General features: G+C 50.9%; 2 protein-coding genes across 2 annotated transcripts in view; one reads left to right on the forward strand and one right to left on the reverse strand.

The window, feature by feature from the left end:
- ZBTB47 (zinc finger and BTB domain containing 47) lies at nucleotides 1–19,205 on the forward strand. Its single transcript, XM_015853019.2, has 7 exons — nucleotides 1–197; nucleotides 5,599–5,683; nucleotides 7,761–9,131; nucleotides 12,407–12,554; nucleotides 13,229–13,344; nucleotides 13,829–13,973; nucleotides 14,196–19,205. The coding sequence occupies exons 2-7, from the start codon at nucleotides 5,672–5,674 to the stop codon at nucleotides 14,549–14,551; spliced, it is 2,148 nt and encodes a 715-aa protein (XP_015708505.1). The 5' UTR covers nucleotides 1–197; nucleotides 5,599–5,671; the 3' UTR covers nucleotides 14,552–19,205.
- Nucleotides 17,730–26,006, reverse strand: part of KLHL40 (kelch like family member 40) — a 14,952-nt gene continuing 6,675 nt past the window's right edge. Inside the window, exons 2-6 of the mRNA XM_015853017.2 lie at nucleotides 25,627–25,787; nucleotides 24,240–24,347; nucleotides 23,536–23,721; nucleotides 22,811–22,957; nucleotides 17,730–22,187 (exon numbers count right to left, since the gene is read on the reverse strand). Of these exons, the coding sequence (XP_015708503.1) occupies nucleotides 22,076–22,187; nucleotides 22,811–22,957; nucleotides 23,536–23,721; nucleotides 24,240–24,347; nucleotides 25,627–25,787 (714 nt within the window). The 3' untranslated portion in view covers nucleotides 17,730–22,075. The remainder of the gene's footprint in view (nucleotides 22,188–22,810; nucleotides 22,958–23,535; nucleotides 23,722–24,239; nucleotides 24,348–25,626; nucleotides 25,788–26,006) is intronic.

Genomic DNA, 26,006 nt, shown 5'->3' on the forward strand with positions numbered 1-26,006 from the left:
TTAAAAAAAAAAAGCGAAAAGAAAAAGGAAAATAAAGCAACAAATCGAACGAGAAAAAAGAAAGAGGAGAGCAGCCCTCCGTGCCGGGCAGCAGCATCCAGCCCAGCCGGCAGCGCGGCCGTTTTACATGGAGAGCACAAACCCCCGGGCAGCGGAGGAGCAGCGGGACCCCGCGCGGAGATCTGGGCATCAAAATGGTACAGCCTCAAACCCCCCTTCTTTAAACCCCCCCACCCCCTTTAAATCCTCCCCCTTCCCTTTGCTCCTTCATTATTTCTGTTCCTTTCCTTTGGGGTTTTGCTGACTTTGCAGAGGCCATCCCGAAACTTACCCCGGAATCCGTGCGGGAGGGGATTGGGGTTGGGGTTGGGATTGGGGTTGGGGTTTGGAGCGGGGAGGACGGTGCACGAGGCCCTGATTTGCACACGTTTGCAATAATCGTTATTATTATCATCATTTCCTTGTGCCCCCCCCCCATCCCTCTTTCCCCCCATCCCCCAGCGTGATGCACAGGCCCCGTTCTGTACAGGGGTGCCCTTCCTGGGTGCCCTCCCCCCCACCCCCCGGCTTCCTTGTCCTCTGTCCTATAGGGGACTGCGCTCAGTGCTGGAAGGGGGGATGGGGGCATTATGAGCATGGGGGATAGGGAAAGTTTGGGTGCCCGCTGCTCACCCAGGCCGGAGATCCCCTGGCATTGTGCAGCCCTTCTTGTTTCCCGGATGACTCCTTCATTTTGCTTAATTCCTCCCTGTCACACACAACCCCCAACAACACAACTCAACCATCATACACACAGACCACTCGAACGAGCAACCCCAAACAAACCCACACAAGCACACGCACACTAAACAGCACACCCAAGGTGGGAGATTGGGGGGGGGGGGGGGGGAAGGGAAGCACCCATTGCAGAACCAACATCTCTGTGCATGCTGCTAGAAGATAAGAACATGCCGAGGAGGCACATTGCACGGGTGACCTATTTTAGCCCACAGTTATGTCTTTTATATATAAATTATTTTTTTTTTTGGGGGGGGGGGAAGGATTTGATCAGCACCAAACAACCTTGAACCTGAAGCAGGGGGAGAAATATCCCTTAGGATGCTTCATCAGCCCCATCACTGAAAGTGTGTGGCTGTGGCTGTGAGAGCAGCCCCGGGGTCACCTGGAATGGGCATAGCAATGGGGGTGCAGGCCCCACCATGAGGATGTGGTTGGGATGCTGCTGCGGTGCCCTGGTGTTGGTACCCACAGCTGGGATGGGTGTTTGGTTCCCATTCAGCTTCTGAGATTGGTGTACCATTAGGTTTGCAGCCATCTGTGAAGCAGAGCATCCCTCTGCTGCTGCGCTGTTTGCATCCCACTTATCCCCACTAAGGATGAGCCCAGGGCATGGCTCACTGACCCATTGCCTGGTGCATCTTCCCCCTTTATTTCTAATGCAGCACATGGTGATGGGCCACCCCACTGTGTGCACTGCCATCCCTGCTGCCTCTCATTGAGGCCACTTGGGTTCTTGTCCCCATGGCCCTCGTCAGGTGGTGTGACCTGGTGTTGGGTCACCCCGTTGGGGCTGTAGGGCCATCCCCAGTCTGTCTCATTGAGGCCATCTGGGGGCTGTTGGGGCCTTGTTCCCACCCTATAGGATAATGTATCTCCCCCTTTTCCTCCCAGTGACAGCACAGTGCGATGGATCAGCCATTGGGGCTGTAGGGTCAGCCCCGCTGTCTCTTGTCAAGGCCACTTGTGAATGTTTGGGGTCTTGTCCCCATGTCCCCTCTTCACTGATGTGACTTACAGCCTCACTGGAGCATTAGGGCCATCCCTGCTGTCTCTTGTCAGGGACACTTGTGGTCTTGTGGTGGTGCAGCCTAGAATGAGTTTGGGTATGGGGCCAGGATGGAGGTGGCAGTGGAGCAGTGGTGCCCACAAGGTTGGGCTGGCTCTGGGGGTGGGAGGGGGTCACCTGCAAGGGATGAGAAGCTTTGGTGACATTGGGAAGGGTGACTTTGCCATCCCCCTGCCCACATCCATCACACGTGGGAGCATCCATTTGAGTGGGATTTATGGAGGTTTATACATAGGCCCAGGCATGTCAGCAGGGTCCCATGGTAGGGATGCTCATGCAGTCCCCATCCCCACGTCCCCATAGTATGGTGATATGGGGCCACGTGTGCTGTGTCCCTGATCCCCTCGTGCCAGCATCTTGCACCAGGCCGGACAGTGGCTGGATCCAGCACCTGGCACAGCCACTTGGCCTGCAGCCCAGCCAAGGAGGTGAGCACTGGGGTTTGTCCTTGTTTCCTCCCTTCATCCTCCTTCCTCTTGTTTCTCTTGGACAGAGGGGGGAGGCAGAGGCAGCAGCTTTACGTGTGTGCATCCCCAGTGCCCATCTCTCCCCCCTTGGGGTCTCCCATGGGCCACATGCTTGGTGGCACAGAGCATTACCCTGAGGGGTGCATCCTATTTGCAAGCCTTGTGCCCCAAAAGAGCATCTCTGGTGTGCGCTGTGGGGGGGAGGTGTGGGTGCTGCCATACCCAGAGCTGGGACATTGCTGTGGCTTTGCAGCTCTACACCCAAAAGGAAAAGCAGAAAAAAGAGCTTTTACAAAAGTAAGTATAAGAATAAAGAAACCCAAACACAACCAGCCCTTAAGCAGCAGCTCCGGTTCCCCTGTTCGGAGGCCCCTCAACCAGCCTCTACGCGGGGCCCAGGGATGGGGAATGAGCCGTCCCCGATCCCTTCTTCAGGGCCGGTCCTGCTGCTGGCTTCCCAGATCGCTCCCTGGCAATGTGGGTGCTGGCTTCTAGGAAAACATGTAAACCAAAGAAGGGAAAATGAGCCTGGAAAGTCTTTGGCTGCCTTCAGAATCCCAAACTTGGTTGGCTTTTGAGGCAGTTTATGGGTCTTTTTCAGGTGCTCAATGCCCTGTGGTGGGTACCAGAGTGCTGGTGAAGGGAGGAGACAGGGAAGGGCACAGTGGGAAGAGCCTTCCTCCAACACAGGGCTTCTGTGCATGGCCATGATCCAAAATCCAGTGGTTTCTTGGGTTCCTGGTGATGTTTTTTTGGTGACAGCTATGGAGTTTGGGTGGTTTTACGGCTTTTGGGGATGTTTCCTGAGTTTTTGGTGGCGTTTCTTGTGTTTTTTCTTTAAGCTGCTCAGCAGTGCTGCAGGTCATGGGGTGGCTTCATTCCCATGAGGTTTGCATTGTTTTTAGCGTTATCTGCTTTCAAAGCCAGAGAAAGGAGGATGCAAATCTCATCCAAGGGCACAGGGCAAATGATAGGAATAGGAACCAGAGGGCAGACTATGGGGATGGAACCCCACAGCGCTGACATCCCGGGTAGCATCATCTCAGTGATGCTGTTCTGCGTCACGCGAATTCTACAACAATAGGCTTTAATGCCATTCCTTTCTTGTGTGGCATCAAATGGGGATTCAGCACAGTGCTTTCTCCCCAAAACACAGCGTTGTCCAAATGGCAGATAGGGCAAGTTTTAATTATTTTTGATGAGCAAGATACAGGCAGCATCCTGAGCTACTTATCAGAGTGCTTTTCCTTAATGCAATTTAATATTGAAGGTCAACTTTCAGTGCTTCAGCAGTTGCAAAATGCTACCAAAAAGTAGATTGATAGAACGGCCTGGATTGAAAAGGCCCGTGATGCTCATCCAGTTCCAACCCCCTGCTGTGTGCAGGGTCGCCAACCACCAGCCCAGGCTGCCCAGAGCCACATCCAGCCTGGCCTTGAATGCCTGCAGGGATGATTGCACAGAGTAATTGAGTTTGGGGGATTTTGGGGGAGTGAAGAATTGGAAGGGAATTCCCAAAGGAGAGATCCGTTCAAGGCAGGGGGTGTTTACATAGCACTGCTGCTTCCCTGGCTCAGTTGTGGCTCCCTGCGGTCCAGCAAGCATCACCCGTGCTTCCCTTATCTCTGCCCACATCCTGCTGCTTCACTCCGGCCGGGGGGCAGCAGTGAGGTTTCCTTGAAGGGAAAGGAAGGAAACAGGGGCTTATACATGAAAAAAATAGGAGTAATAAAAAAAGTGTGAGCACAACGAGCCCCGCTTGCCCCCAGCATCCTCCCCATGGGCTGCTTCGGGATGGGGTTTTGGCAGCACTGGTTGGAAATGCTCTTAAAATAGAGCCGGAGGGAAGCGTCGGCGCGGGAAGGGCTGGCTGCAGGCGCCGGCTGGCCCAGCGGGGTGGGGAGTGCATGGCCACACCGCTTTCGAATAATCCCAACAGGGCTCTGCTCAGTGCTGGGGATGACTGAGGTTTGGTGATGGCTTTGGTTGGTTGGGAGAGTTTGGGGAAAGGAGATGGTGTGAGTGTCCAATGGAATGGGGGCACCCAGTGGGACCCCCAGCTTGGGATGGGGATGAGCACAAAACCATGACAGGGGGTGAGAGGGAGGTTGGAGGCAGGGATGGGGTTGGGTTTGGGGATGGCAATGGGGTTGAGGTCAGTGATGGAGATTGGAGATGGGGACAGGGTTGGGGTTGGAGTTGGAGGTGGGGACAGGGATTGGAGATGAGGGTGGGACTGGAGGTTGGAGATAGGAACAGGGATGGAGATGGGGCTGGAAGCTGGAGATGGGGATGGAGAATGGAGCTGGGGGCAGGGCTGGAGATTGGAGATGGAGACAGGGGTGGAGATGGGGTCAGGAGTGGGGTTAGAGATGGGATTGGGGTTGAGATTGAGCTTGGAGGTGGGGCTGGGGTTGAGGTTGGAGATGGAGGTGGGGTTGGGAGTGAGGATAAGGGTGGAGATGGAGATGGGGACACAATATGCGACTTGTTCCCACCAGGCTGAGCCTCTTGCAAAACTAAACCAAAGCAATGTGAGCTGCCAGCGAGCCAAAGCCGTGATGGTGGAAAAGAGCAAAAATACAACTTTTTTTTTTTTTTTTAATTAAAATATGTATATATATTCAGGATTGGCACATGAGAAGGGGTTGTGGGATCCTTCCTCTGTGCCGATGCTGCCCCAGAGGGATGTTTGGGGGTGAGGCAGGGATGTGACCCCCGTGGGTGCCTCTTCGATGCGACTCAGGGCTTGGCTGGGACACCAGTTCCGGGCAAGAGCACGAAAGCATCTGATAGCAATAAAAAGCAAACTCTCCTGCTGACAAGTCCGGGCTGAAGTCACTGGCGGGACGCAGCCAAGACACGCATTGTCCTCGCCGCTGCTGGGACTGATTAGAGCTGCCTGGCAGGACCCGGCGCTGGGTGAGGGGTCAGCCCCTTTTTGCCAAAAAAGCCTCAATCTAGAGCAAAAAGCCAACGTTCGTTTTTCAGACTGGGCTGCAGCGGAGGCGATGCTGTCCAGAGGACCCCATTTCCCCAATATTGCACCCATTTTTCCACCTGCACACCTTGTGGACTGACAGCATCTTGAATCGGGAGCAAAGTGAGGGTGCACCCCAGTGCTGGGAATGCTGGAGGAAAAACCCAAATGTAGGGCTATTTTTGGAGTGAGATCAAGGCAGGAGAGTCCCTGGCAAGCAGCAGACTGCTCGGTTGAAATCTTGCTGTTTCTTCAACGTTCGCAGCGATTTTCATTATATCATCATTTTTTCAATTCTCTTGGAGGAGCTGAGCCATCCAAGTTCCTTCCGTCGACGTGTCCTGGGCAGTCACAAGGGTTAGAAAGCAGAGGGGACGGATGGATGGACGGGTGGGTAGACAGGTGGATGGAGGGATGATGGGTGGAAGGGGGTATGGGGGCATGGATGGAGGGATGAGTGAATGGAGGGATAAGGGCATGGTTGGATGGATGGAGGGATGGGTGGACAGATGGATGGATAGACAGATGGATGCGGGGATGGACAGATGGATGGATGGACAGATGGATGCGGGGATGGACAGATGGATGTGGGGATGGACAGATAGATGTGGGGATGGACAGATGGATGTGGGGATGGACGGATGGATGTGGGGATGGATGGACAGATGGATGTGGGGATGGACGGATGGATGGATGGACAGATGGATGCGGGGATGGACAGATGGATGTGGGGATGGACGGATGGATGTGGGGATGGATGGATAAAGGATGGGGGGATGAGTGGGTGGGTGGCTGGATGTTTGGTTGGTGGATGGATGGGTGTTTCGCTGGTTGGTAGATGGATGTACAGATGCACCAGTGAGAATGCAGCATTTTATAACAAAAATATCCATATTGTATACCTTCCCCATCTCCTTGCCCTGCTGCAGAGCTGGGAGCAGAGCTGCATTTTCCTCCTTTCCTCAAGGACAGAAGTGTTTGCTGGGACTGCCCCATGCCAGGGCTGCTGAGCTGCTGAGCTGGGTGGTTGCAGAGCAGAAATTCAGAGGAAAATGAAAGATTTTAGCAGGGTGGAGGAGGGGTTTTGTTTGTTTGGTGAGAAAACAAAGAAGAAAACACCCTTTTTTGTTATTTGAGCATTTTTTTTTCTGGTTTGTTTTTGCCTTTGGCTTAAAGGAAAAAAAAAAAAAGACAGAATGTGTCGTGCTGGAATCACTCAGTTGATCAAGAACTGTTGTTTGCCCCAGAAGAAGTATCAGCTGGGAAAGTCTTCTGGTGCAGTGGGTGCAGGATGAAGCACTGCCCCTCCATCACTGTACTGCGCCCCAGCCCCTCTCAGCCCATAGCAGGACAAGGAGCATTCATAGGGCCATATCCATCCATGCCACTTGTCTTGGGTGCTCAGCATGGAAAATAAGGGAAAGGGAAGTCTGGGTCTCTTTGCAACAGTGGGTGAGGGTCCTGGGGTCTGTGCCCTGCAAAAGCACGTGCAGGTGGAGTTAAATCACTGGGCAGCAGCCCCAGTTCTCACAGCATTTCCAGACTTGGATTGTTCTGGGTGCTGCCATTCCCCAGGCAACGATAAGATGAGAGCTTAAGGGGAGGGGAAAAAAAGGCATAAATCATCCTGGTGAATCCTGCCAAAGTGAGTCAGTGCACGTGGAGTAATTTGGTAATTGCTTTTAGGGGGCATGTGCTCAACTGTGAGTTTGCTCAGCATGGTGTAGGGTGATGGGAAGTGCCCCTGGATTCACCTGTGGTTCCTTGGCCTCACGGGAGGAAGAGGAATTGGAGATACAGCCCAGGGGCTGCTTTCTGTGAGCATAACCCAAGTGTTGTGGGATTCTATGTAATTATGTTGTAGGAATGGGGAAGTATAAAATACTAATTTCTTCCTTGCTGTGTAGAAGACATCTTATCCATTGCCTAGAACTGATGAATATCCCCACCATCTCACCCACCCTATCTGATTCAGGAGGCTGAGGATGTATTAAAGTCCCTCTGTCCTGCATGACATCTTCTGTCCGTGAGTGCTGAGGCTTTGGCCTCCACCAGGTTGTGGGGTGGCCATGGTGCTTCCCACCTGCACTGAGGGGCTGCTGACAAGTGCTTGTGGCTCTTCAGCCTGTTCTCACAGTGAATTTTCTCCTCCTAGATGGAGTCCTTTTGGTTGGCATCTCCAAGCTGAGCATAGTAGTGAAGCTCGTTGGTTGGTGTCCCCAAGCATAGTCATGGTGGAGGATTTTGGTTGACATTTCCAAGCTGGGTCTGGTGGTAGAGTCTCTTGGCTGCTGTCCCCAAGATGAAACTTCTTGGTTGGTGTTCCCAAGCTTAGTCTAGAGATGGAGCCTCTTGGTTGTCATCTCTGACTGGGGACAGGCAGACAGGGATGGTTGAGATGGCTGGGCGGGTCTTTTTCCTGGGGAAGGAGCCTTTCTGAGCAGTTTTATTGCCTTCTCGTCCACAGCTGATAGTCGAAAAGACAACTGACTACCCTTCAGCTGAGTACTCCCTGGTGGAGGATGTAGCCCTCCACTTCACGTGTTTGATGGACAGACTGAACGAGCAGCGCCTCTTTCAGCCGGACCTGTGCGACGTGGACATCGTGCTGGTGCAGCACAAGAGCATCTTCCCGGCGCACAAGGGGGTCCTGGCAGCCTACAGCCAGTTCTTCCACTCTCTCTTCACCCAAAACAAACAGCTGCAACGTGTGGAGCTCTCCCTGGAGGCCCTGACCTCGCAGGGCCTCCAGCAGATCCTCAACTTCATCTACACCTCCAAGCTCCTGGTCAACTCCTGCAATGTGCAGGATGTGCTGAACGCGGCCGCCGTGCTGCAGATGAATAACATTGCATCCTCCTGCCAGGACCTGCTGGACACGCGCTCGCTCAGCCTGGCTGCTGACATGGCCCTGCCCGCCGAGGGCTGTGCTGGCCCTCCACCATATTACTGTGAGATCAAGCAGGAGGTGGACACCCCTCACCCCAAGATCTACGCCCGAGAGGGCACTGACCCCTACTCGGTGCGGGTGGAGGATGGGGCAGGTGGTGGATCGCTGCCGCCAGGACAGGCCAAGCAGTACTACAAGGAGGAGAAGGATGGTGGCCCGGGTGCTGTCTGCAAGATGGAGGGTGAGGAATCCGAAGAGGACCTGGACGGTCAGAGCTCCTACAACCGGGAACAGATCATCGTGGAGGTGAACCTCAACAACCAGACTCTCAATGTCTCCAAGGGCATGGAGGGGAAGGCGGCCGCCAGCGAGGCAGCTGTGATGGGGCGGCCTGATGGAGATGGACGTGACACAGAGGAGGATGGGGAGGAGGAGAATGAGGAAGGGGAGGAGGAGGAGGAAGAAGAGGAGGATGCGGAGGTGGGTGAGGATGAAGAAGAGGAGCACAGTGAGGAGGAAGACCTGGAGGAGACAACAGAAGAAGAGGAGGAGGAGGATGACGATGAAGACACATCAGAGATGAAAAGGGAAAAGAGTGGGCAGACCCGCAGAGGAAGCCGAACAACCAAAGCCACCAAATCTGCCATGGCCACCCGGTCCCAGGAGATGGCCAAGACCGAAGAGGAGGAAGAGGAAGAAGAGGAAGGGCAACGAGGGAGGAAGAGGAAGAAAGAGCAAGATGGGCTGGGTCAGAAGGTGAAACTGGAGGAGAAGCAGCACTACCCATGCAAGAAGTGCCCCAGGGTGTTTAACACACGCTGGTACCTGGAGAAGCACATGAACGTCACTCACAGGCGCATGCAGATCTGCGACAAGTGCGGCAAACGCTTCCTGCTTGAGAGTGAGCTGCTGCTGCACCATCAGACTGACTGCGAGAAGAACATCCAGGTGAGCCTGCCAGCCCAGCGACATCCCCACAAGGGAAGGGACTTCCCACCATGATGGTGTGTCCTGCTGGGGACGGGGATACCATCAAGGGGAGGGAAGTCTTACCATGATTGAACAGCCTGCTGGGGAGGGAGATCCTACTATGATGAGACATCCTTCTGAGGTGGTTCATCCCACCAAGGAGAAGGATGTCCAACCATGACAAGACATCCCAATGGGGAGAACATCCCATCCAGTTACACCATAGCATGGTGTGCCAGTAATACTTTTGATGTTGTGGATGGGCATGGTGGACTGGAGGGAGCCTTGCTTCTCTTGTGACTTCTCTTCGAGCTTAGAGGGTTCCCATGGTGGCAAGGGACCAGGGGATTAGTGCTGACAGACATGTCTTCCCCTTGGCCAGCCAGGTAGAAATGCAGAGTACTTTGGGGGGAGTAGTTTTTCTTTGCATTCGTTCAGTTAATCTGGATAAAACACTGCAAACCTCTAATGGAGACACACTCCAGCCGGTTCCACCCAGGCTTAAACCAATTTAGCTTGATTTGAAGAATTGCTGACATAAGTAAGTGGTTTTAATCTGCCTTTTGTGCTCTTTAGCTCACCTATTTAGCAAATTTCCAAACTCACTTGACATCCGTGCATGGCTTAGGGGCTGAATGTCCTTTGCCTACCACTAACGGGGATCCTCGTCTGCGTGTGCCAGTCGCCTCCGTTAGATCAGTGCAATTTTGGGGTGATAGACAGGCATCCCTGCTGAGCAGCAAAACTGCACATTCCCGCAGACTTCTAATCCCCACTGAACAGTTCTGCACAGTGCTGCTGCTGTTAATAAATGAACAGTGTCTTCTGGAGAGCTTCACACCAAGTGATCCTTCCACCAAATGATGGGATTTTAAGGGATTTTGCACCCCTCCTTGGCGAAAGGAGCACAACCGGGGTGTCACTGCAGCCCTACAGTGCTTGTATCTCAAATAAAATAGGTGACAGAGCCCTTTGGAGGGTCCTTCTGAAGAACTCACAGTTCTGATGTCTGCTTTTTTTGTTATGATTTTGCATTCACTGAACCAGGACTGGTGAATCTATGCCTGACGCCTCTTGCACGCTGCTGGCTGGTTCAGAGCCCATTATAAAGCAATTGAAAGGAGACTTTCCCGGGGTGTTTCTTCATGCCTTTCTGATGCTTTCCTGGTGGATGAAATGGGGCTGTCAGCAAGTGCTGCCACCTCTTTGCTTTTTTCCCTCCTCCATTTTTAATCCCTTTTCTGGTTCATTTTGGGATGGGTTGACCCACAGCTGCCCCTGCGGTGACCTCCCTCTGCAGAAGGCCTGGCTCATTACCTCTCACTTACTCAGGCATTTTGTAGCAGCCAGATTCACTCTATTTAGCCCAACAGTCTTGAATAACTTTATCAATATACCGTGGAATTATTCCTGGTTGGAAAAGGGATTTTTTTTTGTTTCTATCTGGACAGTTTTTAAGCACATCCATGGAAGGACCGTTCCTCTTACCCTATTGCTGTCTTCTTAAATCTGTGCTGATTTGCCCCCAGATCTCACCCTGAGGGCTCTCACTCCCACACCGCAGCTTTGCTCCCTGGGAACGTTTCCCATTGACACCCATGACCCCATCGCAGATTTCCTGCCCTGCTGCCTCAATGAGGATTCACCCTTTGCTTTATTGCATTGTTCTCAAAATCTCTCTTAACCTGCTCCAGTGTGATTTTCCTCTTCGCTTGCCAGAATGTATTTGATGACTTGCCTTGTCCTTTGCCTGAGGGCACAGGGCTCTGCCCTCAGGGCTGCGTGGTCCCAGCTGAGGACTTTCTTACATCTCCTTTCTCCTCCTTTAATTTTAATATTCCCCTGCAGCCTTTTTCATTTTCAGTGGAGGATGTGGAAGTCGGTCTCAAAACGTCTCTTAAAGAAGAGATAAAACTGCTCTGATCTATAGAAATATTTACTTAGAGCCATTAAAACTCAGAGGACTGCTCGTGCTGAAATTCAGGCCTGCCAGGATTAAGAAATGGAGTGCTGGGAGTGCCTCTGTGACCCTCATTTTGCCTTCTGGGCACCTAAAAATACAAAGATAGAGAGACACTGTGACAACATGACATAGTAGTATATTTTCTGTGGTACTGCAGCCTCATTCAGTGCAAAATCTGGATGAAACCCATCCATGAGCATCTCGTGCCCTGGATGGGTAGAGGAGGTTGAGGCCATGCTGTCTGCACCCCCTGTGAAGCCCCACATGGGCTTGCTGGTGCTGCTCGGCTGTGCTGTTGCCTGATGCTTCCTAGGCATCAGTTATTACTCACAATGTACCTGCAAGGAGAAGAGATGTTCTGAGCCCAGTTGGACAAGAGGACTTGGCCAAGAGTACATGGGGAGATGAAGGCTGCTCCAGCAGAGCAAGGCTGTGCAATGCTTTTTGTTTCCCCAAGCTCCAAGCTGACCTCACGCACCAATGACTGGGTTCATCTCTCTCCGCTGGGACTCAGAAAGGGTTTAAAGCCTGTGCAGAAGCTGTGAGAGTATGGTAAAAAGCCAACCACAGCCCATGGCAGGGGTGAAAAGCTTTCTGATGAGCAATGATATTGGTGGAGGAGCAAACCTTTACTGTGATTCCTAGGAGGAGGCTTTGCTTGTGATTAACATCATCACATCCTGTCATTCTGCTGTGCAGATGAGCTGGTTTGGGGTCTGTTTTGTTCCATTACTGGCTGTTTTCTCAATTAATGGATACTAATAGACTGTGGGAGATCATGGGTGTTTTCAAAATCCATGGGTACAAGTAGGATTTTGGGGATGAAGACCTATTTTCAGAGAACTCATTTAGTGCTAGGATACCTGCTGAAGTCAGAAGTCGTGCTGCCCTGGCTTAGGCCTCTCCTTTTCCCTGTATCCCTTGCAACCTTCTAATGCTAATACAGTGGGGTTGGGGTTTTTTTTGGATGTAATGTCTTTATTGTGTGCAAGCATGAAATCCTCAGCTGGGAATAAGACCCCGGTGCATGAGCTGTACGTTTTGCAAGCCTCATATATCCATTACTGGAGGGGTTGTGTCCTTCCTTGGAAAGTCATCAGCCCAGCCAATGGGTAGAAAATTGAGTTTTGGAGCTTTTGAAGCCACAAGGTCTGTGGCAACACCGCTTGTCGTTCTGTCAGCTTCAGGTTTTGTGATGATGTTGTCTTTCAACAGCAAAAGCAAAACCCAAATACCGGCAATGCCTCGGTACGTTCCCCTGCCTCCCTGCCCAGCCCCTCTCTCATTGCAGTGTGTGACCTGTGGGAAGGGCTTCAAGAAGCTCTGGTCGCTCCATGAGCACATCAAGATTGTCCATGGATACGCAGAAAAGAAATTCTCATGTGAGATTTGTGAAAAGAAGTTCTACACCATGGCCCATGTGCGGAAACATATGGTTGGTGAGTGCGGGAGGCGCTGGGTCTTGTTAAGGGGGATCTCATTAGGGGTGCTGATGTGGGGTTTGGGAGATGAAAGGCATTTTTTTCTATTGCTGCTATGCTGGGAATTTAGGGCTGGGTTGGCTCACGGTGAGCTTTTGAATAGCAAAGCAAAAGCATAGAAATTTAGCTTTTTTATCTTGCCGAGCTGGGTGGTGAATGCTGAGCATACGTCTGCTCTGTATTGCTGCTTTTGGAGCAGTTCTGTGCTGCAGAGCAGGTGTGGCATCGGGAAACCTCATTTATTTTATTTAACCAGAAAAGAAAAAAAAGACATCAGAAGTGATCAAAGGAAGGTTTGAAGTGTAACCATCCTTCCCTTGTAAAAAGAGGATGAGCCTGTGCAGGCACCACGCTTTGAAAAGCAAATCACAGATGGCAGCAGCGGCCGCATCTCTGTGCTCACAGGCACTAAAAAAGAGCAAAAATGGTGGGGTTTTTTTGGCAGACAGCATCTTGCACTGGGTTGTGTATGGGAGGGAATCTCAGTGGTACACGCTCATTGATGGCATGGTGCTATGGGGTGTCTTCTTGGGATGATGTCTTTGGGTTGGCCAAGGTTGGGTGTCAGTTGTGGGACCACCAGAGGCCAATGCATGGAGATGGTACGTGACACTGCTCACCTCTGCCCTTAGCTCACACCAAGGACATGCCCTTCACCTGCGAGACCTGCGGGAAGTCCTTCAAGCGCAGCATGTCCCTCAAGGTCCATTCGCTGCAGCACTCTGGGGAGAAGCCTTTCAAGTGTGAGGTGAGGTCTCTTCTCCTCCCGACATCCCTGATGCCCCTCATAATTCCTCATAAATGGGGGAAAGTGCTGAACTGGGGCATTGTCCTCCAGTTCACAGCGCTTTGTGCTGTTTGGGTGTTTCCCCCCTTTCCCATGCTTTGCGTTCCTTCCTGAAGGCCTCACCAACCATAGGGTGAGACTGAGGCTTTCGTACAGTCATAGACTGGCTTGGCCTGGAAGGGACTTTAATGATCATCCAGTTCCAACCTCCTTCTATGGGTTTGTGTCCCCTGCCAACTCAAGCAGCCCAGGGCCCCATGCAACCTGGTCTTTTGCACCTCCAGGAATGTGACATCCGCAGCTTCTCTCAGCAACCCCAAAATTCACTTATTGGCATTCTTTCAGGGAAACATCAATTTTGTCCTTTTTCCTATATGAGGTAGTGGTGGGGTGGGATTTTGGGGTGTTTCCTGCTCTTATCAGCCACTCATCCACCCCACTGCAGAACTGCAACGAGCGCTTCCAATACAAGTATCAGCTGCGTTCCCACATGAGCATCCACATCGGGCACAAACAGTTCATGTGCCAGTGGTGTGGCAAGGACTTCAACATGAAACAGTACTTTGATGAGCACATGAAGACACACACAGGTGAGAGCTCCTGTCTTGCTGGGATGAGGTGGGGTTGGGATTGTTGTCAAGAAGTGTGGAGACGTGGCACTGAGGGACATGGTTAGTGGGCATGGTGGGAATGGGTTGGGGTTGGACTTGATGATCTTAGAGGTCTTTTCTAGCCTTAATGGTGCAGAGATTCTATGGGGATGAGGGAAGGATCCAGTGCTGCTTCTCACCTTTTCCCCACTGAAAACCCAGGTGAGAAGCCCTACATCTGTGAGATCTGCGGGAAGAGCTTCACCAGCCGCCCCAACATGAAGCGGCACCGCCGGACCCACACGGGGGAGAAGCCCTACCCCTGTGATGTCTGTGGCCAGCGATTTCGCTTCTCCAACATGCTGAAAGCACACAAGGAGAAATGCTTCCGTGTCAGCAACCCCTTGGCTTCGGACACAGCCGTCCCTCAGCCTGCTGCCAGCCCGGCCCCGCTGCCCCCCGGCGTCTCCCCACTGCCACTGCTTCCTCCCCTGCCACAGACCCTCCCTCCTCCTCCTCACCTACCACCCCCACCTCCCCTGTTTCCTGCAGGGAGGATAAATTCAAATAACAACTAGGTGCCCTCCCCCTGCACAGACTGCTCTGCCCCTTGGAAACACCTGGGGAGATGTGGCTTTGCTTGCTCTTTACCCCATTCCTCCTCGTTTTGGGGTTGTTTTGGTTTTTTGTTGTTTTTTAATTTTTTTTTGCCCACAAAGCCTTTCTCTGTAAAGAGTGGGAGCAGGAAGAAGTCCCTGGTGAATGTAGATGTAGAGGTGGGAGGGACTGTCCCATAAGGGTGCAGGTAAAAGACATCACTCTCCATTTCATCTTGGCCATGGAGCCCCCTGGCAGCCCTCCACCAGCACTCCCCGTCAGAGGGAAAACAGGGAAGAAAAGCCTCTCCCAAGGCATTTTTCCCACTGAGCAACAATGATTTGACCCAGCAAGGTGATGCAGGCTCCATCGGCTCCATCCTGAGCTGAGTTGCTCATCCCAACCCTTCCTGGTTGCCCTGTCACCACGCTTTGCATTCATCTCTACATCAAGAGCTTGGTTTGGCTCAGAGGGACACCATGCTGTGCCATCTGGGGTGCCAGCACTTCAGTATTTATAAGAACAAATCTAGCTAGTGGTGCTTGAATCCCTGTACTGTAAAGCTGGTCTTTCAATCAAGCTCTTTCCCCAAGAGCTGAGGTGTGTTAGCTTCCCAGTGGCATGCAGCAAAGCCTGTGTCCCCATTGAAAGCCATCATCTGGCCTTGCTAGCAGCCCTCTCCTTGTCTTCCTCCCCCAGCGCAGGTTTTTCTCTCCAATAGACAAAAGCACAACACCGGTGCTGTGTTTTGGGGGCATGGGCAGCCCAGCTGCCCTTCTGTCTTTGGGGTGCCCTTCTCATCCCATTGAGAGTTGGATTTCTGGTGTTTGCAGAGTGGTTTTGGGAGAGCTGGGATGGCCTTGGGACCAGTGGGATGGCACCAGGGTGGAGGAATGGCATGCAACCGGTCCTCAGCAGAATCAGCCCAGAATAGTGCCTTAACAATCTGAACAAACCCGACCTGTGGGTGAGCTCCATGTGTTGGCTGGGAGCTGCTGTGTCTCATCCCAAGCATTGAAGTGGAGGCAAGGCCTTTTCCTTGCCATGTCAGGAAAGTCCACTTTGCTCTACCAAGCTTCACCTCCCCATAGGGTCGGCAGTCCCTTATAGGGACCAGAAGGGACTGATGTGCCCAGGCTGTGCCAGAGAGGGCTGTGGTTGGCTTGGTGGTGCCCCATGGTGTGGGTTAATACATCTTTAGCCGCACTGTGTTTGTGTGTTCCTCTCCCAGCAATCTGAATGATGTTGAAGTGAAGCTGGCCTTTGATTTTACTTATTTAAGCCAGCAGAGAACTGTAGTTTTGAGTAAGGGAGGAGCTGAACCTACGAAGGCTTTGCTGTTGTTTTCTTTTTGAATGCTAGGGTCCAGTCTGGGTCTCTTACTTCTGCACTTTGCCTTGGGATCTCACGTGTTGCTCTGACCATGACTCTGTGGTCCATTCCTGGTACAGTGTCTGTTGTGGGTTGGTTTGGGGAGCACTGCAGGAGCTGCAGAGCCTCCATCATGAGCAGAGAGGTGCCAGCCCAGGTGCAGGGGATTCCTTGCTGCCCAGGGCAGCTCTGCAGATGTATGTGGATGTCGGTCAGGTTGTAGAGGGGGCATTGAAGAGATTTTTTTGTGGGTCAGGAGACAGAGAGAGGACATTGGGTGGGCTGCAGGAGCCCTTTCTTGTTTGCACCTGTGTGGGAAGTATCAGGGTGCTGGGGAAGGTGAGCCACACCTGGCCCTGCAGGAAGTCTTGGTGCTTCATCTCCTGGTCCAAATGAGCAAAGCACTTGTGCCCATCTCCTGAGCTGGGCACGGGAAGGTGTCTGTATAGGACCAGGAGAGCTCATTATAATGCTCGGGGGCGTTGCTGGACAGGGATGTGCATTAAGACAGGTCTGAGGAATGATGGCTGATCTGAAAGAATTATGTTTGAGCTAACAGCTTAGGTGACCGGTGTCTGCTGCTGGGTGTCTGAGTGGTGACCCCATGCCTGACATCCCTGGAGAGCTTGCTGCTCTCAGGGGTTGTTAGCGCTTTGTAGCTACAATTTGCTTGTCATTGTACAGACTGGGGTCCAGTGTACCAGGATCAGTACCAGGGCTTCACCCTCATTCCCCTCTGCCTTTGAGCATGGGGAGGGTGCAATGGCAGAGCTGCCTCGATGTATTTAACCTTCTTAGATGGGTACAAAAATCCTGGCCACTCTCCGTCCTTCTGTACCCTGACATGGTGCAAAGCTTTCTCAAGCACACACCTGTGAGGGACATGAGTGCTCAGTTCTTGGGGACATTGGCTTTTTGAAGGGACCATGACCCAGCCTGGGAGGTGGCTGCTTTGGAGGAGCTGTCAGTAACACCCTTGGCGGTATTGGAGGGCCTTGGTAGAGCAATCTGTGCTGTCTCCTCCACCACTGCATCCCAGACCTTATCTCCTTGGGCTCCCTCATGTTTCTTCCCCCTTGCACTTGGCCTTGAGATGGGATGGGAGCCTGCACCACAAGGAGACTTCACCTTTCCAGCTTGGTCTCCTGTGATGAACCCCATTGGCCTTCCTTCCTGGTGGACTTCTCCCCAAGTAAATCCCCCCACCAACACACCCGCTCTCCTTTATCCGCTCACCTGGGGGTGACTTTCCCCATCCCTGTCCTCATCCTCTCCTGGCGAGGACCTGACCCAGTTGGATGTTGACATGAGCTCTTTGTTGGAACTAACAAAGCCAAGTTTGGGCCAGGTGAGATGAGCAGGTGCAGAGCACTTGCTATCCCTCACCCTACAGCAGCTAGGCATCACCACATCCATGGAAAGCCTCACAGCTGAGCTCGACCACCTCCAGTCCCCTTCAAGAGACTGCCCGGAGAGCCACTTGGAGACACTGAGATGTGACCATGCACACAGCACTTTGGAGAACCAGATCCCTGCTGTTCCCTCCCCGCTTCAAGGGCTGGGCAGCTCCTAGGAGTCCAGCATGGCCTCCGAGCCCTTTTGTCTACACCCATGTTCACCCCTGATGCGTCTTGTCATATCTGGTTTTCGTTAATGTTCTAAGAGCTCAAATGAGTTGCTCTCACCAAGTCTTGTCCTACATTCATCCTGGTTGGACCGTGTTGGCACCCTTTAGGTTAGATGGGGGATGAGATGGGAGACTTGGGCCTGTTGTGTTCAAGGTTTTTATATTTTTTTTTTTTTTTTATTTTTAACTCTTGCACCTTAATCTCTCGCATCCCTTCTTCGACAGACTGCAAGGGTGGAGAGGAGCTTGATTCCCATTATGCAGCTCATGAATACACCCCAAGGCGATGTTCAAGCTGACAGCTCTGCCCGCACCCCAGACCTGTCGGAGTTTGGTTTTGATTTTCCCTTTGGTTGAACTCTGGGGAGGGAGGGAGCTGGGCAGGGAGGGTAGTTTTTGTTTTATGTATCCCAGGAGCCTGGTAGCACAGGCCAGTTAGCCTCATAAAGTCCATGAGGCGTGGCTGGCCCTTCGGACCACAGCCATAACCCAAGCGCGATGGGAAGGTGATGGACTGACAGATGGTGGGAACGGCTGTGACAGTGCAATAGAGACAAGCATCCGCTGCTAGACAACTCCACTGATTCAACTCTTGGTTTGCCTGAAGTCAAGAGGGAAGGACAGATGGACAGATGCCCTTGGTTCACACGGACAGTGAGAGCTTCCCCACAAGCATCCCTGCCTGAGGAGACACAACCACAATGGAGTTGGGTTGAACTTAGAAAGAAAGAACTTCTTCAAAGAACAGGAAAAAAGCAAAAAAACAAAAACAGAAATAAGAACAACCTCAGTCGCATGGAACTTGAAGGAAACGAGTGAAACCCCAAGCACTTGCCTCAGAACTCGTTTCTCATGCCTGGTGTTCGGCTCTGTATTATTTTATGACATTCGGTATCAGTTGCCCGAACATGCCAACTTAAGAGTGTATCGGTGGCTCTACTAGTGTGAACAAACTAAACGAAGCACTTTATTCTGTATAGATAAGGGAAGACAGGGAGGGGAGGGGGAGCTTGGATGCATTTCAGAAGCGTCTTAAGTAATGTTCTAGGAAATGTATTATTATTATTATTATTATTATTACTTTTTTTTTATGACCATGTGTAATCAGTATACGTTTATCTCTAACGCCAAGTACAGCAGTTACTCTCTTTGGGATGGTGTGATGAGGGGGAGGCCAACACTGATGGTTCAGCCCATCATTGTGAGGCCACCAGGGGCAAGTCTTGCCTTCTTGTTGGCCCCATTGGCTGATGTCTGGGAAGTCCCAAGAGGTGCGTCAATGCTTCCTTCCAAGCACAGCTCATAGCCAGCCTTGGCACCATGACCCCAGCATGCATCGCCATCCTAAGCTGTCATCTGCCCTTAGGTGCTGGAGCTGCTCTCTGGGCTGCCCACGAGCACGACGAGCCATGGTGGGCTGTTCTGGGGGGTCCATAGAGGCCAGGTCCCTGGCCAAGCTTTGAAACCTGCTTTTGGCCTCTCACCAAGGCACGTTCAGGGCTTCCTGAAAGTGGTGAGAGGACAGAACTGGGCCTTTCCACTGCGTTCTCCCGGTCTAGAAGTGTTACGACTGTTACCAAAGAGGTTGCAAGTGGAAGGACTGAATCAATAAACAATTTGTCTTTTATAAAAGAAAACGTAGAGCTCTACCCCTTTCTTTGTTTCTATGGCATGCTCTCACGGCTGCTCTTGCATCACATGTGTGGACTTTGTGTTGGGTTTGGTAGGAGTTGTGTGTCTTCATGAGACAGACAGGCTGTTGTGGGACCAATAAGAAAATACCTTGTCAGGGAAGAGTGATGAGTGGGGAGAGGAAAGGGCTGGATGCTTACGACCCTGAGGTGCTGGAGAGAGGTAATGACTGAGCTCCAGGGTCCTACTGCAGGCATTACATTTGAGTGAACTATGGGACAAGGCTCTCCAGGCACCTCTGAAGGGAACTGAGAAACCAAAGAGCCCATCCAAAAGCACGCAGCATCTTTATTGATTTGACATGGAGCTGAGGACCAATACTGGGAAGTTAATGGAAGAAGAGCTGATTCTTCTGACCCTTGGGATGTAACCTTTCAACTAGCATTGCTGGAGAAGATATCCACAGGGGATGTGTCCTGTTGGAGTTGTGTGCAACTCAGCAAGGAAGATGCTGAGGAACAGCAAGGAGTGGTGCCTCCCTGGGTAATCCTGCTGGCATTTCTTACTGAGGATTGTCTTTGGGCTGTAACAGCCTCTCAACAAGAGATGTTGGATGGTCTCTTAGCCAGAATTTTGCTTGGCCATGTGCAACTGCGCTGCCTTCCTTGGAAGAGCTCTGGCTGGTGTTGGCCCTTTTTTGCTGACATGATGGGAGATTTCAAATTGCCATTTTATCTTCTCTTGCTCTGTTCTAAGGGTGTTACCTCCTAAAGCATTTAATGGATGTGAACAACATGGGAGTGCTCAGCTCCTATTAACCAAACTCCCAACAGACAGTGCAAGGTGAGCAGCTGAGGATGCAGACCAGGATGCTGGCTGGGCTTAATCACTGCTTCTCAAGCCATTATCGAGGGACCACTAATTACTGAGACACAACAGTGCTCCCATTGACTGCAAAGGGCCACACCACTGGCTTCAAAGGGCCCACATTTCCCCCAGGAGCAGCTGAACCTCCATGGGGAAGAACCCTCTCTCAGGACCACTTTCCACTTCTGCAACAAGTCACTGTATTACTTTGGGACTCTTCCATGGGAATTTCTCCAGAACTGGATGGAGGGTGACCATTTTTTTATTCATTTATTTGGCCACAGGTTTTTTTTCATGTTTGGTTATTTTGAACATTTTAGTTGGTTTCCTTTTCCCCCTCCTTTTTAATGCTATCAGATGCCAGCCAGTCACTTCGGATTTATTTTTCTTGTGAAAATGTTTCATTGCTCTTCTGACATAATCATCTTCTAAGGAGATTATCCCATAACTCTTCTTAGAAAATCTCCTTACAATGAAGGCAGAACGAGTCTCTGGCTCCTTTACTCATGGAAAATTGTCTTTACTTCCAAACTCATTTTAGCTTCTCAAGACAGCATTTTAATCTAGTCAAATCAGCCAGACTTCTGATATCAGTGTTCGTGCTGCTTTGAGGGCATTTATTTACAAGATCTGTATTTGTTCTTCTTCATTACCATCAACCCTGTTTGTTGCACCGTGTGATGATGGAGGCATCCAGCTGGTATTTCTCTTCCTAGACAAGTTTCTAGTCCTCATGTCTACTGAGAAAAGCTTTTAGGACATGAACACTAAAGGTTCTGCTCTGAAATGGGGAAAAATCAGAACTGTAGAAGCTGGGGCTCCCCATGGGGCTGGATTTCTCCATGCATTCATCACAGCTTTTGCTCAGCCCTTGCATGCGGTTGCTGTGGGCATCCATTTACAGCTCCATCAACATTCAGAGAAAGGAAATTTGGGGATAAATATTTTCAAGATTTATTCTGAAGTGAATTGCTGGTCATACAGCATGGACATCATCGTTAGATTTCTGGTCTAACTACACATCTCTGTCCTGCTGCTGGCACAGTCGTGTTTCTAACAAAAAATCATCATGATCACTTAAAAAAAAAACAAAAACAAAACAGAACACAGTGCGTTTTGACTCAGCAGGAAGCTCTCTTTGAGCCAAACGCTGCTGAGATCTCCAAGAATTCTGCAAATTAAAACAGTGCTTTAAAAAAAAAAAGAAAAAAAAGTTTGTGACAATAAAAATGAAAGCATAAATAAAAAACCTTTCCCTGAAGAAAAGCACTTGTCCCTTGATACATGAGGACATTGTAATCTGTGATAGACCACGAGGAGCTCTAGGGGATGGAGATGAGCGTCACACCCATAGCCCCTCTTGCAGCCCTCACCTCCTTGCATCCCTTCAGTGCAAAGTCAGGATGGAGGTGAATAACTATTTTTTTTCCTGTTCATTGCAGTGTTGAAGGAATTTTTGCCCCCACTGCCAACATGCCTGTTTTCTTTTAACTGTCTCATCCCAATGACCTTCACCACGTGGGAACTCTCAGAGTCCCCCAGATCTGACCTGCACCACCTCCCTTTTCCCTCTGAAGTGATTTGTAGCACCACACCTGCAGCTACCTTAGGTGAAGAAACATATCAGAGACCCTTTTGTCTGGAGAAACATCAGCTTAATGCCTTCAGAACCCTCTTCTACCTCCACTGATGGCTGGAGAAGACTGGAAAAAACTAAGAGAAAGAAGTGGAACAAGAGTAGAATCTCTTTGTTCTGCCAGCTGAGACTGGATTAGCGTATTGCTCCATGTCTGTTAGTCTTCCCCAGCTCCTCACATGCTCTAAAGTCCTTTTTTAGTTACCGTGTGAGCCCCAGCAAATTTAAGGCTTCAAGTTAATTTTCCCCCTCTCCCATTTGTCTCAGTGAAATGGTACCAATCACAGACACAATGTCCTACACAGTATATAGAGAAACAGCATCTCCTACTGCTCCCTGTCCCTCCCTGCCCACTGAAGAAAGGAAATGGTGCTACATCTTCGTCAGCCGCAAAACATTGAGGCGCACGGGAAGGAAAGTGGCACCAGAGGCGTATTGGATCTCACGGAGGACCCCTTCCCACTTCTTCTGCTCTTCATCGTATCTGGGGAGAGACAGACAGACAGCTATGGTGAGGAAAGCATCCCCTCTCCGCACCTTATAAACCCCCCACCTCCACAACACCTGGCTACAACGCAGCTGCTGGAACCCTGGGGTATGGGTTGGTATCACCAAGATGGAAGATCTGTGGTGAAGGCCAGGAAATGCCTGCTGAGGGTGCTCTACATCCACAGACCTGGGGGATGGGAGCTAATCCTGTGTGAGCAGCTGTTAGAAAGTGCTTTCTGTCTCTGCTCTCATGTAGGACAATCTGGTTTCCAGCCCAAGCTCTGGCTTTTCTCAAGGAGAGCGTTCATTGCAGAAACACTGCTTCAAGACAAAGGGGAGATGTGGAACCAGCTCCAAACAAAATAGCAATTCAGGAGAAAGAAGATTTTTCCTGCTATTTCTCTATTGGAGGCTGGGAGAAATCACCAAATCACCTAACGTGCCCTCCAGCACAGTACAAAGCACACATCTCAACCAGAGACCTCTTGCTGAGCCTGCAGCCTTGTGATGGGGTAGCAGCATCTCCCTCAGACTGAAGGGATAAAGACCAAGACTATCTGTTTCCTTGGTGAGTAACATCCCCCATCTCCCATGGAGAGCCCCAGGGAAAGTCATCACCTCCAGACGTCGTTCAGCTCTGTTGGCACCAGCTCCCCAGACTCCGTCTCCACCGTGGCAAACCCTCCAAGCAGGTAGAGCACCCCAGACAGGCTCACCAGGCTGACCGAGCTGCGCTCCTGTGGGAACTCAGGGAAGGTGTCCCACCTGCCATGCAGAGAGAGGGACATGTTAGGGCACCCTGCCCACCCTTGGGTTTCAACATGGGAATCAGCGGCTGAATCAATTCACGGCAGGCTAACTCATGTAGCTTTGCTTGGGATGGGATCATTCGTTGCCTGGTGCTAGGGATAGGTATCTGCTTCCATCATTGTAGCTCAGTTTCATCCTCTGTGAGTCAATGAGCTGTGATGTACACCTAGCATGGACCAGCAGGTCCCATGGCTGGACAGGAGCCCGAAGCCCAAAGTCAGCGAACATGTCTCTTGCATTGGGTGAAGATGATAAGATGAAACAACAGCCCCACAGAGCACTCAAGTTGCTCAACTCGTTGATGACTCACTTTGAATCTGAGCCTGGAATGATCCACAGTAAAATGGTATTAATGACAGATGCAGCGTGCTACATAGTGCCCTACTCAGCGAAACCTCATTGATACCCAGTTGCCCAAGGAATATAGATTGGGAGGAACTGATGTGTGGAGCTGCAAGAATAGTTAGAAGCTCTTAATGTACCCCTACAGCTGGTGCTGGTGTAACTGTGTCCCAAAGGTGCTCAGTACATACTTGTTGGCGGCAATGTCATACACTTCCACTGAGTTGGTCAAACCAGAGTCAGTCACACCAGCTGCCACATAGATTTTGTCTTTATGCACAGTGGCTCCAAACAAGGATCGAGCAGTTTTCATGGGAGCCAGCTCCTTCCACTCAAACTTATTTGGGTTGTAGACACACATTTTCTTCAGGCACTTCCTAGGGAGAGAGGAGAGAGAAGGGGAACATAAATTGTCAGCCCAGGGACTGACAATGACAGTTTTGCACTGCAGGAGTTTGGAGATGCTTGTTAGAAAGAACATGGCTCTATAGAAGGGATTTTGGTCACCTCTGTGTTGGCTTTAATGCTTTTTCTTGGGTAGGCACTCAAGCTTGCCCATGCCCAGAGATACCATTTCTGTGTACAACACATCTGCTCCCAATGTGACTGCTTTGGAAAAGGAACCTTAAAAGCCCAGTGCTGTGTGTGCACACCTGCATAAAGAGTCCATGGAACTAACTGCCTCCCAGGACCATGTATGCAGCCTTCAGACGCTGCTGATTCAGCCTAACACTGCAAAATACCCTCCCAAAAGTTGCCCAGCGCAGTGGAAGGCAGTGTGAGGTAAGTGAATGCATGCTATATTCCTTCCAGACCTTCTTTACTGAGTTATGACAAGTTTTGCTCACTCTATTCTGGGTGATGACTTCTAGGTTTCTCTTGATTTTTGACCTACTTGTCACTTCCTTTGCCTCCGATGACATAGACGAGGTCCTTGTGTGATACCACTGCATGACCATAGACTGCATAGGGAAGGGAATCAGCTTCACCCCACTTGAAGGACCTGGATAAGGGAAAGATGGGAAGAAAAAGGATTTGTATCTTGCTGCGTGAGGCCCAGAGTACGTGGTGTTTTGCAGGACTGGAGGTGAGTGCAGATCCTGACAAACAGAAAACACGGTATCTTAAAAACACAAAGTTTCCAATGGGTTAATGCTCAACAAGTCAGTTTTGTCACCTTAAAAACAAAACAAAAGGAAAAAATAATGTTTTTCTGCATTATGTAAAAAATAAAATCCAGTGAGACTTAGAGGATACTCACAGCTTTTCCATGGCAGAACCTCCTGCTTTGTCCTCAAATGGGACTTCAGCACACCTCATGCTTTATATTTACTTCCTTCTGGTTTGTGTTGGGTGGCCAAAAATGGGGCCAGCTAAAATTTGGGTTGTATATGTAGTGCCTAGACCCAAAGCAAGGCCAGACACCTCTGCTCAGTGGGCAGGTATGTAGGCCTAAATCAGGCTGGAGTTTCTTAGGATGTGTTTTAATGTCCATGTAGCACAGATTCATTCAGAATCATAGGACTGTTTGAGTTGGAAGGGACAACCAGAACTAGGAGTGGTGCTGGTCATATCTCTTCCAGTTTCCAACCCATACTCAAACCATCCCTGTGCATGTGGCAGGAGGACTCACACTGCTGCCCAGATAATACCCCGTGTTCTGGGGAAATGAAATTGGTTCCGTATCACTGCCTCTAAAACAGTCTTTGAAGCAGATGCATCTAAAAATAAATGGAGCAGAGGCTTGTTAACACCTACCACTGTGCCTCTTTAGGGCAGAGAGGAGCAGCCTTTGGATATTTCTGCCTCCCACGAGCAGACCAGGACAGTGCCTCTAAATACAGCTTATGACATAACCTGGTTCAGAGCCCATTGTGCAAAAATAATTGGATATCCATCAGGGTGGGCCATTCAGTGCCACATCTGAAGACTTTCAAAACACACTTTACTGCCCAAAGGCACTGGCCTGTGAGACCTCAAACCAACGGGGCAGCAGCAGAAGGAAAACAGGCCACACGTGAGCATCTGCTGAGATCACTCCTTTGTAATTTAATATCCCCATTTCGATTTCCACCTTGGGAGCTTCAGTTACAAGTGATGCTGCTGGAGAGAGCAGCTCAGAGCCCCACAGCACAGCCTGAGTCTCAGGGTCTGGGTGCAGAGCTCGAGCCCTGTTACTATGCTCCATTGGTTGTTGGGGAGCTGGATTTGCTTTGCATGGCAGCTGCCCCATATTCCCCTGCTGAGCACCTCCTGCCCCACACCTGCACCCAGACACTTACAGGCGGTCGTAGCACAGCACTGAATCCAAGGTCTTCTCTCCCTCTTTCAGCTCTTTCCCTCCAACCACAAAAATGGAGTTTTCTGCCTCTCCCAGGCCAAAGAGGCAGCGTGGGGAGGGCAAGGGGGGCATCCCCAGCCAGTCTGAGTCCAGATGGTCATACTGAAAGGAAACACAAGGTCATTAGTGTGTGCCTTCCTGAAGAATCCAGAGGCTCAAAGCAGCATCTGTTGCCACTCACAACTTGTCACAGGGATGTCTTCCACTCTATGGACCAAAGCCTTGACTTGGAACAAGCTTGGCTATCTTTGGGTGGGAGATTCCCATGTTGGACTGATAAAGCATAGATCCTGGGACTGGAGGAGCTGAAACACTTAAGTC

The sequence above is a fragment of the Coturnix japonica genome, chromosome 2 (assembly GCF_001577835.2).
Source record: "Coturnix japonica isolate 7356 chromosome 2, Coturnix japonica 2.1, whole genome shotgun sequence".
Taxonomy (NCBI): Eukaryota; Metazoa; Chordata; class Aves; order Galliformes; family Phasianidae; genus Coturnix; species Coturnix japonica.

Coding starts and splice junctions, on each gene's coding strand:
- ZBTB47 (XM_015853019.2), top strand. Junction 12,555..13,228: donor TGTGCGGAAACATATGGTTG/GTGAGTGCGGGA, acceptor CTCTGCCCTTAG/CTCACACCAAGGACATGCCC. Junction 13,974..14,195: donor GCACATGAAGACACACACAG/GTGAGAGCTCCT, acceptor CTGAAAACCCAG/GTGAGAAGCCCTACATCTGT.